The sequence below is a fragment of the Panthera uncia genome, chromosome D1 (assembly GCF_023721935.1).
Source record: "Panthera uncia isolate 11264 chromosome D1, Puncia_PCG_1.0, whole genome shotgun sequence".
NCBI classification, from domain to species: Eukaryota; Metazoa; Chordata; class Mammalia; order Carnivora; family Felidae; genus Panthera; species Panthera uncia.
In genome coordinates, this window is record NC_064808.1 from 9,832,287 (window position 1) to 9,845,235 (window position 12,949).

At 42.8% G+C, this 12,949-nt stretch overlaps 1 protein-coding gene across 1 annotated transcript; it reads left to right on the forward strand.

Moving 5' to 3' along the window:
• The first annotated feature begins 268 nt into the window (after positions 1-268).
• LOC125933059 (membrane-spanning 4-domains subfamily A member 4A-like) lies at positions 269-12,701 on the forward strand. Its single transcript, XM_049645917.1, has 6 exons — positions 269-494; positions 1,592-1,720; positions 3,668-3,724; positions 4,926-5,084; positions 9,446-9,547; positions 12,485-12,701. The coding sequence occupies exons 1-6, from the start codon at positions 351-353 to the stop codon at positions 12,554-12,556; spliced, it is 663 nt and encodes a 220-aa protein (XP_049501874.1). The 5' UTR covers positions 269-350; the 3' UTR covers positions 12,557-12,701.
• Positions 12,702-12,949: the final 248 nt, after the last annotated feature.

The window sequence follows — 12,949 nt, forward strand, 5'->3', positions numbered from 1 at the left end:
CGTCCCACTTCAGCTCAGGTCATGATCTAACAGATCGTGAGTTTGAGCCCCACTTTGGGCTCTCCCTGTCAGCGCAGGGCCCGCTTTGGATCCTCTGTCCTCCTCTCTTTCTGCCCTCCCTCCACTTGCGTTTTCTCTCTCTCTCTCTCTCAAAAATAAATGTAAAAAACATTAAAAAAAAAGTCCTTTGTAAAATAAATAAATAAGCATTAAAAAAAAAGAACAACATTTTGTAAAGATGTTCTAATAGCTGTATAATGCAGGAAGGGAATATAGACCCCAGGTTATCCTGTCATTTCCAGGACCTCATCCTAAATTACATTTCTTACCGCAGCCCCTTTTCTGCCGCCATGGCAACCATGCAAGGAATGGAAGGGACCATATCAGAGGCTGGTCCTGGTGGGTACCAGCTGGAGCAACCCCCTGTTATCCAGTCACATCTGTGGAAAAGGATGCCAGAGAAGTTTTTGAAGGGGGAGCCCAAAGTCCTTGGGGTAAGTCAGTTACAGATCTGGGAGAGGCCAGTCGGGTTGTAAACTCATAGCCGATGAGTTTTAATGCCAAATATTCTGTCCCATTAGCCTCACAATACATCAGCCAGCCCTAGGGGCCTGGGTATATGGTGTTCAGGCCCTAGCACTCAAAAATGATATGATATTCTGTTATATCTTGCTTCTAATTTAGTTGTATTTAGAATATAGTGGCTTGGGATGGATTCTAGGGTGGTGCGTCATCTGTGATAACTTTAGCTTCAGCGGAGAGAGGCAGCAAAAAAAAAAAAAAGAAAAAAAAAGGCCACATGTCCGCCAGCTGGTGTCCACCCAGCACGTCTTCCTGATAGGTGATTGCCCCACATTGTTACTATCTCTGGGGAATTTTCTTAACCTGCTCCTCAGAGGATGAAAATTCTTCAGCTCCCTCTGCATTTCTGTCTGGAGTCTGGGGGCGGGGCAGTGTGCCTAAAAGAAATGGAGAGTTTAAGGAAAGACAGGTTAGTGCAGGTGGAAGGATAGTGAGTACAGGGGTTTATCTCTAGCCCCAGCTTTAAACCAAGGGGACAGAGTCATCACAACACACTTTGGCTCCTTTTTATGCCGTGGGATGACCGTACTCCAGCACTTTGATTTTTAGAGCCCTGGACTCAGTCGTGTCCTCAGGCCCTAGACACCGAGAAAGTATCACGTTGCACTTCTCTTTTTCTTCTCCTGTACACTCCTTCCTTCACATTATTTTCCCTTGCTCGAATAATTTTTAATTGCTTCCTGATTCCTGGGTCACTGCCGTCTGAGAGTGTAGTACGTAAAGGAGATCAACAGCTATGGTGGACTAGCAGCCCCCGGGGGTCAGTAAAGCACCTCTGGGTAGGTCCTGGTACATTCTTTTTACCTTGAAAATGACCGAGGCAACTGGGATAGACATCCCCAGAAACTACTTGAGTAAATTAACATATCCGTAGTTTTTTATAGGAAAGCAAAGTGACAGGGAAATATCATGACCGTCTGACTGTTTCAGAAGACGGAGAAGAGGGGTGACCTGGTGGTCGGAAAGGGAGTGGTAGCTAATCAGTTTTTACTTGCTTCATCATTTCTAGGTCGTGCAGATCCTGATTGCCATGACGAACCTCAGCCTGCAAATAATAAAGATGAGCGCCATATTGCCACTTTCTGACACACATTCTGTTTCAGGGCTGGACGTGTACATAATTGGGAGGCCAGTGATGGTGAGTAGAGTACCTTTTGATATAGTTGGAGACAGCATAACATAGTTGCTAACATCCTGAGCTTTGGAATTATATCCTAACCCTATTTTAGTTCTCTAACTTTGAAAAAGATATCTAATCTTCTTTTGACTGCATTTTCTCATATTTCGGGTAAGAATACTAACATAAGACTCGTAGAGCCAGGCAGATTAAATATTTAATATGTATCAGGATATCACAGCAGCATGTAGCAAAAGACCCAAACCAGAATAGATTAAACACTGAAAGCACTGATTATTTCACAACAAGAAACCCAGTAGACTTTGGTGGGTTTTTGGAACATTGTAAAGTTTTACTCATCTGTATTGTTCACATTCCTTGTTAAGTTTTTTTCTCTCAGAAACTTCATATATTTTTGCTATGCTAAATGAGGTTCTCTTATTAAATTTTATCTTTAAACACACAAATACATGCATATTTGTGTATAATTTCTGTTTATAATGTTCTTCCCATGTGCCTTAACGAATTTTCCTAGCATTTATAGTTGTTTTTAATTGATACTCTTGGAGGTCTGCAGTATAACATATTCATATTTAACTAACAGTAATTGTAAACATTCTCCTCAAATATCTCTCTTATGTAGTTATTTTGGTTAATATACTAAGGAGAGTAATACATAACCATCTACATCGTTATCTTGATTTTGACTCTCATAGAGATGGCCCTAGTGTTTCCCTGTTAGCATGATAAAGACGTCTAATATTAGAGACAAATGTTCCATCATGTTACAGCAAATGAAGCTCTTCATGTTTTATAAATAATGGTTAAGTCAATAAGAATGTTGAACGATATAAAATGTCTTCACGTTGCAAACATAAATAACAATTAGCATGTGAATTTTCTCCTCAAATCTGTGTTTGTAAATTGTAATAATATGCAATATTAAAAAATCTGGACATTTGAAAGAATACCCCACATAGTCATGATGCATCTCATATAATATGATGGATGATTCTCCCTGCTTTTTTTTTTTTTTTCCAGAAGTGACTTAGTTTACCCTAACCATTTCCATGTCTTGGTACTGAGAAATGTTTGAAGAAATCTACCAAGCTGTTTCATTAGATCAGTCTTTTTTCTGGTATTAAGATACAGTTTTTCGGAGCACCTAGGTGGCTCAGTCGGTTAAGCCTGTGACTTTGGCTCAGGTCATGATCTCACGGTGGTGAGTTCAAGCCCCGCGTTGGGCTCTGTGCTGACAGCTCAGAGCCTGGAGCCTGCTTCAGATTCTGTGTCTCCCTGTCTCTCTGCCCCTCCCCTGCTCTCTCCCTCTCTCTCTCTCTCTCTCAAAAAAAAAAAAAAAAATAAAAAAAGTTTAAGATACAATTTTTGAAACTCCTGAAATCAAATTTGGAAAGCAAACCCGGAAATTCAACAGTCAAATAGTTTAAGACAGCGGGTCTAATCAACTTGATTCCAGCTGTTTTAGCTATATGGAAAATAACTACCTGAATGATGGAGCCCCACGGAATAATATAATCAACATCTAATATGTAATTGAAAAACTTTCTTTGCTACTATTTTATTTACAACTTTTAATAGTCATATTTTAAGACAGAAGCTTTAGTTTCTCTTCTTTTATAATATTTCATTAAGTTCTGGTACCATATTAGGGTTCCTTCATGTCAGGAATTTAGAAACTTTCACTGTGTTTCAAGGCCCTCAGTTTAAATACCATTGCAGAGAGACTTTTTTTGAAAGCCTTGGTAAACTCTCCTGTGTATCCATCTGGTAAAATTTCTCTGTTGTTTCTGGGAAAAGAGGAGACTTATTTGCAATCTCTGGTGTTTCTTCCAATATAATTGGTCTGTTTAACATATTTATCCCAGTTAGGGGTAAGTGTTAGTAAGTTGGGATTTCAAATTTTTGTTTAAAGGTTTTTTAACTGCATTTTTTTTCTCTTGTTACTAGTTTATTATTTCAGGGTCCTTGTCAGTTGTAGCAGGAATTAGAACTACAAAAGGTCTGGTGAGTAATATTTCCTTTCTTCATTTGTTTGTGTGTGTGTTTTTGTTCCAAAAGAGGGATTAACCAAGTATGTATTCTGCCCGAGTAGAAAATAGAGTTTGTTTGTTTTTTAAAAATCAAGAGAGATCATAAGTTTTACATAGCTGCATTGGTCTTCCAGAAATTATAATAAAAAAATGGCCGATCATAAAATTTCTGATACGGGAAGGCAGTTGCTGAGAAACTCTTTATGAAAATAAAGAGAATTCCTAAAAAGGAATGTCAAAATGGGACCCGTCAAACAGAGCCTGCACCTTGAGACTCAGCCCATAACAGTGGCACCACGTGCTGGTGTGGCAAAATATTTATTGACTTATTGATTAAAATGTGTATTCTGACTGTGTACAGAAAGGATTTTCTTTTGGTTGGTAGGGGAAGGAATTCACGTTAAGTCTGTTCAGTAAGGAAAAACAAATTTCAAACATAACTCTCATGCCAATATGACTTTCACAAAGCCAATAAAAGGCAAAGGCCTAGATCTCAACCAATGTTTTTGCTGGCTAGAGACCATATTTGAGTTTTCTTTGCTCAAAGGATAAAGATCAGACGATGGAGCATGATCTGTATGGTTTTTCCAAATCTGACCTCGGTCTGTCTCCCTAGCATCTTGTCCAGCTGTAACTGTTAAAATCTCCCTCACGCTACAGCCACATTAAGCCTCTCATGCTTTCTTGGAGAAGTTTGGTTATTCTAAGAAGCTTCCACAACTTCACCAAGAGAAGAGAATGTAGAAAAAGGAATGCAGAGCAGAGGGAGGTCGTCCACAGAAAGCGCAGAGGCGTCAGAGGCAAGCAGCATCTGGAAAAGAATGTGCAGCCAGGCACCTGACCTAGACGGCCGTGGGAGTTGGGCGCAGACAGATCTGTCCAGCTGGCATGTGAAAAAGAGTTTATCTCCTGGGCCTAGGGGTTGTCTGAAGGATTCAAGCTTGGGAACAACAGAATCATATTTGTGTTTGGGCAGGAGACAACCTGAAAGGGCTTGTGTTTCAGGGAAGAAACAGGTGAGGAGACAGTCCAGTCATCAAGATAGAGAAGGGGGACCGGTGCAGGGGGGGCGGCAGGGGGGGGGGGCGGGCAAGAAGTGATGTGTGCAACGTGGCTAATGGAAACATCCCCGTGGATACTGTTGGATTGTTGACTTGATTTTCCTTTCTTTCTAGATTCAAACTAGCCTAGGATTAAATATCTTCAGTTCTGTCTTGGCTGGAGTAGGGGTCCCCTTTGCTATCTCCTCCTTGGAAGACTTTCGAGCAGGTGTCTCTGCCTGCATCTTTTATCAGAGGTTGGAGAGTTGTTCCATGGCCATGGCCATTTTAATGGTGAGCACTTCCTCTCTTCCTGCGATACTGTAGGGGAAGCCAGGCACAGGAGCCCTAGCCCTGGCAAAAGTACCACACTGTATTCCCTAACTGATAAATGACTCACTTTGGGAAATTGGAAATGATTGAAGAATAGGGCCATCTTTTATTCAGAAGGCAGGCCCACATCTCATCTTTTTGTTGTTGTTGTTCCTTTCTGTTTAATTCGAAATCACCAATTCTGCAATCCACTGTAAAAAGGGAGCCCAGATGTCAATCTCTCTGTGTCCCCAGGGCTCCCTGATGGAGTTACCTGGTTCTCTAATAATAGAGTAAAATTGTCTTGAACATTATCCAATGAGTGGTGAATGACCTAGTACCCCTCCCCACCTCTCTGGATGCTCTTGAAAGATGAAGCCCTTTGAGCCTCAATATCCCACTCCTGGCAAATTCTCAATTTCCACTCTGTATTTCACTACTTGGCTGTAGCACCTGCCCTCACTTAGGTATTATCATAATGGCTCTGTTCTCCAAATTGCCGCTTCCACCAGAGTGTGCGGGTTGTGAAGCTGTGGGCCACTGGGTAAGCACGGGGAGGGGGGCGCTATTGTGGCACAGCTGTGACCAAAATGCAATAGAATCTTTATTATTAAAAAGTCTAGGGGCACCTGGGTGGCTCAATCAATTAAGCGTCCAAATCTTGATTTCTGCTCAGGTCATGATCATGCAGTTTGGGAGCTCAAGCGTGGTGTGGGGCTCCAGGCTGACAGTGCAGAGCCTGCTTGGGATATTCTCTCTCTCTCTCTCTCTCTCTCTCTCTCTCTCACTCTCTCTCTCTCTCTCTCTCTCCCTTTCTCTCTCTCTCTCTCTCTCCCCCCCCATCTCTATCTCTATCTCTGTCTCTATCTCTGCCTCTGTCTCTGTCTCTATCCCTCTGCCTTTCTCTCTCTCTCTCTCAATAAATAAATAAACTTAAAAAAATTTTTTTTAGGTCTAGTATCCATTCTCAGGACCACTGAATTCCTTTTGTCTCTCCTGCACGAGACCTTCCGGCCTTTCACTGTGCTGCCTCATCTCTCCCTCACTGACCCTTGTCTTCACCCACACGTGGAACCTCCGCATTCTTCCGAACTTATCCCGAATGCAGATCAGTTGCACTGCCTCCTCTAGTCCTAGATATATCCTGAGTGCCATCCGGTCACACCAAAATAATCTCTTGAGTGTCTCTGCTAAACTAATTTCTACTCCTCTTAAGATTTCTAACAGCTCTTATGGAGCGCAAGTTTATTTCCTGCCGCTTCCTCAGAATCAGAGGGTTTCTTCCGAGAACTTAGATGCTTCCCCCCTAAGATCAGATGGTGAGAAGTTGACAAGGGCAAGATGAGATTCTGTGCCTTCTTGCCTCTGATGCCCCTGTTTGTATTTATATTCAAGTGTCCTCTCTCCTCCTCCTGAAGAAGAAGCCTACTTTCAGTTTCTGCAGTTCTCTCCACTTGAGGTCTACAAGGGCACAGTAGACGAGGACAAAATCTGGAATGGACCAGCTGCGTGGGGCTGGCTGCCTGGGTGTGGGACCCGCGCAGGCACAGGGGGCTTACCAGTTAGAAGAGTGATACACCTGGTTTACTGCTCTACTGTTGCCGTCGTAAAGTTCTTAATAATTTTTGAACAAGAGGCCCTATAAATAAAGTAGCTGGTTCCACCTTCTTCTCAATCACCTTCTCCCAGAGGCTGTCACGTATCCCTATTGCGTGAACACTTTTTCTGCCTGGCTTTACAGCAGAGCAAATCCATAAGGGTTCCTGGAATCTGAAGTATCTGGTCTGTTCTTACCGGGGCACCTGCACAGTCATTCCACAGACCTATGAGCCCATATTTTATGGTGGGTCCTACAGATGGCACTCTGGGAGATGAAAGAAGGGGACCAGGCTCCAACCAGTAGGAAGCTCCTTGGAGGAAAATATAGAAATACTGGAGAGCACAGAGCTCCTGGGTGGCTCAGTCGGTCAAACATCTGACTCTTTTTTTTTTTAATTTTTTTTTTAATGTTTATTTTTGAGACAGAGAGAGATGGAGCATGAAGAGGGGAGGGTCAGAGAGAGAGGGAGACACAGAATCCAAGGCAGGCTCCAGGCTCTGAGCTGTCAGCCCAGAGCCTGATGCGGGGCTTGAACTCACGGGCCGTGAGATCATGACCTGAGCCGAAGTCGGACGCCCAACCGACTGAGCCACCCAGGCGCCCCAAACATCTGACTCTTGATTTCAGCTCAGGTCATGATCTCACAGTTCGTGAGTTTGAACCCCGTGTCAGGCTCTGTTCTGACAGCGCAGAGACTGCTTGGGGGATCCTCTCTCTCTCTCTCAAAATAAATAAACATTAAAAAATGTTTTTAAAAGAAATAAACATTGGAAAGCAGCTAGAGGTTGATGAAGGCCCAAGGGCTTACTTTTGAATGTGATTGTAAGAAGAGTGAAAAAGTGAGCTCTTTGTAGGAAAGAGTAGAGCACACACTATCTGGAGTCATTAGGCAGAACAGTATGAAATTGCCAATGATCAACTCTGCTTGATCTAGAAAGACAGCGGCTTTATATGGCTCAGACTCATGTATTATATATATTTTAGCTACTTTTTGTTGGAAGTCCAGCCTGACTCTTTTTTTGAATATAAAGTTTTATTGGAACATAGCCACATCCATTTGATTGCATATTATCTATGGCTGCTTTTGTACTATAACAGGAGAATTGAGTATTTGTGACAGAGACCTTATGGGCTGTAAAACCTAAAATATGTGTTAGCTGGCCCCTTGTAGAAAGTTTGTCAATTCCTGGTCTACCCTACCAGATTGTAGCATCCTCGAGGTTAGGGAAATCGTCTATTTATTTGCTGTTCTGTCTTCTGTGCCTATGACAATTCCTGAAACATAGAGGCTACAATATGTTGAAGAGATGAGTAAATAGATAAGGAAATGACAAATGCAAATATTCTCAAGGCTCAGCTGAGTCTGTGTCACACTGTGTCACTGTGTCTGGACTCTTGGGTCTGTTGACTTTTCCACAAGAAGATAGGTACGATCCCTATCCATGGAGAGAAAAAGAATATTTAGAGCAAAGAATTCCAGGCATCCAATTCAGATTTTTAGGGTAGTAAGAAGACTACCTAGTGTTTCTCAAATCTGACCATATGTATTGGCTGAAGATAAGCCCAAAGCCAGTTCTCTGGGGAGATGGGTCACAGACTGACTAACTGGGTGTTCATTGTTAGGTTAGTTTCTTCTTGTCGCTGTAACAAACTACTGCCAATTTAGTGACCTGAGACAACATAAATTTACCATCATACAATTCTGGAAGTCAGAAGTTTGGAATGGTTCTCACTGGGTGAAAATCAAAGTGCTGGCAGGACTACATTCCTCTCTGGAAGATGCGAGGGAGAATCTGTTTCCTTGCCTTTGCTGGCTGCTCAAGGCTGCCTACATTCTGTGGCTTGTGGTCAAATCCTATCTTCGAAGCCAGCAGTGCAGCATCTTCAAATGTCTCTTGGACTTTGACTCTTTCGCCTCCCACTTCCACTTAGAAGGATTCTCTAACTATTTGGGGCCCACCCAGATAATCTCAGAATAATCCCTCCATCTCAAGGTCAATTAATAACCAACCTTCATTTCATCTGCAAAGTTAATTCTGCTTGGCTATGTAACGAGACATCTCCAGAGTTTCTGGAGATGAAGATGTGGACCTCTTTGGTCTATTGATATTCTGTCCACAATTATGACTCTGCCTATAACTACCAAGACAGGAGATGATACTGTTGTGTCAACTCTATGGAACTTCTGGTGCTTGAAAGAACTAAGTTATCTTTATGCCCCTAACCCCTCCCCCGCCCCTTTAAATAGTTTTCACATTCTATACCTACAATAGCAGTGGAAGGTAGAGTGTAGGGAAAAGTGATTATTTTATTAATGGAAACACTGGAAGCATGAGTGGTACTCAACAGGCCAAGAATTGGCCAAGGGTATGGCTGCAATTAGGAGCCAGTTTTTCTGACCTCAGGCCAGTGCTTCTCTTTTGGCATTGTAATCAGATGGTCAGCGCTTGATTTATTTTCTTTTCTTTAAGTTTATTTATTTATTTTGAGAGAGAGAGAGAGTGCGTGCGAGCTAGGGAGGGCAGAGATAAAGGGGGAGAGAGAGAGAATCCCAAGCAGGCTCCACACTGTCAGTGCCAAGTCTGATGCTGGGCTCGAACCTACAAACTGTGAAATCATGACCTGAGCCAAAACCAAGAGTCTGATGCTTAACCAACTGAGGCGCTCAGGTACCCCAGATGGTCAGTGTTTTAAACTTGTCATCTCTGTTCCTCACGGTTCTTGGCTATGCATTTGTTCCTAGAGTCTGGATGCTGTGGCGCTCCTTTTAACCGTGCTAGAGTTCTTCGTTGCTCTGACCCTATCTGCCTTTGGATGCAAAGTCACCTGTTGTCATCCTGGCGGGGTGAGTATTAGGCTTCCCTTGAAGCTGTCTGTATTAGTTTCCTGTTGCTGTGTAATACATTACAGAAACGTAGAGGCTTAAACAGCACACATTTATTACTTCTCAGGTTCCATGGGTGACGAGCCTGGGCACACCTCAGCTGGCCCCCCTGCTCTGGGTCTGACAAGCCTGTAGTCAACAAGCGGGCTAGGGCTGCAGTCTCAGCAGACCCCTCCCGTCCTCTTCCATGCTCCCATGACACAGTTTATTTCCTCTCAGCGGTGGAACTCACAACTCACTTCCACTTTGAGGCCAGCAAGAGAGTGAAAACCTCTGATGCCTTCAGTTCCTTTTAAAAAGTTCACATGATAAGGTCAAGTCTATCCAGAATAATGTCCTTCTTTTAATTGAAGAATAATTTTTTTTAGTTTTTTTTAAGTTAATTTATTTTGAGAGAGACAGAGCAAGTGGGGGAGAAGCAGAGAGAAGGGGAGAGAGAGAGAGAGAGAGAGAGAGAGAGAGAGAGAGAGAGAATATCCCAAGTAGGCTCCCCACTGTCAACTAAGAGCCCAATGCAGGGCTCAAACCCACGAACCTTGAGATCATGACCTGAGCCGAAATCAAGAGTTGGATGCTTAACTGACTGAGCCCCCCAGGTACCCCTGGTGTATAATTAACATACAGTGTTATGTTAGTTTCAGATGTATAGCTTAGTGATTTGACAGTTCTATTCATTACTCAGTGCCCACCACAGGAAGTGTGGTCACCATCTGTTACCATACAAGGTTCTTACAATATAATGGATATATTCCCTAATTCTGCATCTTCATGACTGATTTATTTTATAACTGGAAGTTGGTACCCCTTAATCCCCTTTGTCTATTTTGCCCGTCTTCCCACCCTCCTCCCCTCTGGCAACTACAAGTTTGTTCTCTGTGTTTAAGAATCTGGTTTTGTGTTGTGTTTTAGATTCCACGTGGAAGGGAAATCGTATGGTCTTTGTCTTTCTCTGCCTTATTTCACTTCGCGTAACCATCCGTGTTGCTGCAGATGGCAGGACAGCATCCTTTTCTTATGGCTGAGCTGTGTTCCATCCATATACACATACGTACCCATCTTGTTTATCCTTTTATTTATCAGTGGACGCTTGGGTTGCTTCTGTGTCTTGGCTATTGCAAATAATGTTGCAGTAAACACATACCTTTACAAATTCGTGTTTTCGTGTTCTCTGGGTAAATACCCAATAGTGGAATTACCGGATGATATGGTAGTTCTATGTTTAATTTTTTGAGGAACCACCATACTATTTTCCACAGTGGCTGCACCGATTTACGTTCCCACCAACAGCGTACAAGGGTTCTCCTTTCTCCACATCCTTGTCAACACTTAATTCCTGTCGTTTTTCATTCTAGCCATTCTGACAGGTTTTTAGGTGATATCTCATTGTGGTTTTGACTTGCATTCTCCTGATACTTAGTGACGTTAAGCGTCTTTTCCTACGGGCTATCTGTATGTCTTCTTTGGCAAAATGTTCAAAGAGTAATATCCTCTTTGATAAACTCAAAGTCAACTGATTGGTTACCTACTCACAGGAGTGACATCCCATTATACACAGGTCCCACCCATACACAAGGAGAGGGAGTCACACGAGGGCATGGGTCACTGGGTGTCATCTTAGCATCTTGCCTACCACAGTGAATAAAGAAAAGCTCATTTTCTCCATCCTCGCTCCCACAAAGGGCCTCCTCTCTTAGTCCAGATCAGAGAGTACTTCACAATGGAGAGGACCCCAGAGAGTGCCAGGTTTCGACCCATTACCCCTATCATAGCAACCTTCCCTGGGCTACTGCAGAAAGTCAGGCTTTCAAACTTTTCTACCAATGTGCACACATCTGCCCATCTCTTACCCTGAGACTGGCAGCAGATCTTCCTGGCCACTGAGCAGAAAGAACATCACGTAGAGAGAGGATTGGTACATGGGAAGAGAGAGAGAAAAGACCAAGAGGCACCAGGAAGAAAAGGAGAAGGATCCCTTCCATGAACTGAATTAAAATGCCAGGAGCTGCTCATTAATTTGATTACCCAAAGGCAAATCATAAGACAGTAATCACTTGGAGAGATTATTTCTCTCTTGCTCTTCTCCCCCATTTTGTGCCTTTTTACTTTCTTTTGGGGTTTCCATGCTTCACCACATCTCCTGCCCCACAGAAGAGAGATAGACTAACTCTATTAGTGGACGTCTGCATGTCAAGGCCCTAGAAGTTAGGGTTTTCAGCAATTCGTAATGACTGCAATTTCATTAGGTGAAGCGTCTTATTTTCATTGACCAAAGCATTTGCACAAGGGAGCAAATGCTTTAGTGTCGTAATGTCTAGACCTGAGCTCCCTTCTGCCCCTGGAGTTCCAGAGCTGGAAATGCTGCTCCCACAATTCTCTTGGTGTGGATCCGGAGGAGCAAGGTCTTTGAGGCATGTGATGCCTAAGTTTTGTCTCTTCCCGGTTCCATCCCATCCCGCACCCCTACACCCCCACACAATTTCACACTGAGTTTGTGGAAGAAAGACCAGCATTTTCCTCCATTTCCTGATGATTCCTTCCATTCTGAGTCGGCGTAGTTTTTGAAATGATTGAGTCATGGCCAGCAAATCAGGATTTGGGTGTGTTGTTGCCATCATACATAAAGAACCTAATTTGGAAGAAGAGCACTAAATTTCCCTTAACACCTTGGTTTACTCCACTTTCTGGGCAGCATCATCCACTTACAGGGTCACTGTCAGCATCTCATGCCAAGAGCTATCAATGCATATTTTTCCAAGATCCAGTCTGATCTCCAGAATGCCAGAGAAGCCCCACCAAGTTGATCTAGAGATCGAATCCAGAGAAGAGAGAGTAGGGTCTGATGATGATATGGCTACTTGTTTGACTCACTCACCTGCACCATTCTGATTGATTTCACAGGTTGTGTTGATTCTGCCATCAAATCCTCATGTGGCGGAAACAGCATCTCCCACACCATTTACAGAGGTCTGATGTCACCAACAGATCAACAGCAAAATGTTCCAGAAAACCTATCCTGCCAGTTGGGCAAGGACACCACTTGGGGAAGTACCAGAATCCAACTCTGATATATATACATACATATGTGTGTGTGTGTGTGTGTGTGTATATATATATATATATATATATACACGTGTGTGTATATATATATATATATATATATATTTCAGAATCATGTTCTCATTTTCCCCCAAGACCTCAACAACTCATTTACTGGCTCTTTATCAACAATAGCAGAAATTAAATAAATAAATCATGCATTTAATGAGTCACTGGTGCTTGAAAGTTTTTATCCATCTTCAAAACTTTAGATAAAGACATTAAGTTGGTAAGTTAGATTCAGCAGAAGGTCAAAAAGATATTGCT

Excerpts from the sequence above, each read along its gene's own strand:
- LOC125933059 (XM_049645917.1), top strand. The coding sequence starts at position 351 with ATGGCAACCATGCAAGGAATGGAAGGGACCATATCAGAGGCTGGTCCT. Across the intron at positions 3,725-4,925 it reads TTAGAACTACAAAAGGTCTG|ATTCAAACTAGCCTAGGATT; the intron begins GTGAGTAATATT and ends CTTTCTTTCTAG. Across the intron at positions 9,548-12,484 it reads CCTGTTGTCATCCTGGCGGG|GTTGTGTTGATTCTGCCATC; the intron begins GTGAGTATTAGG and ends TTGATTTCACAG.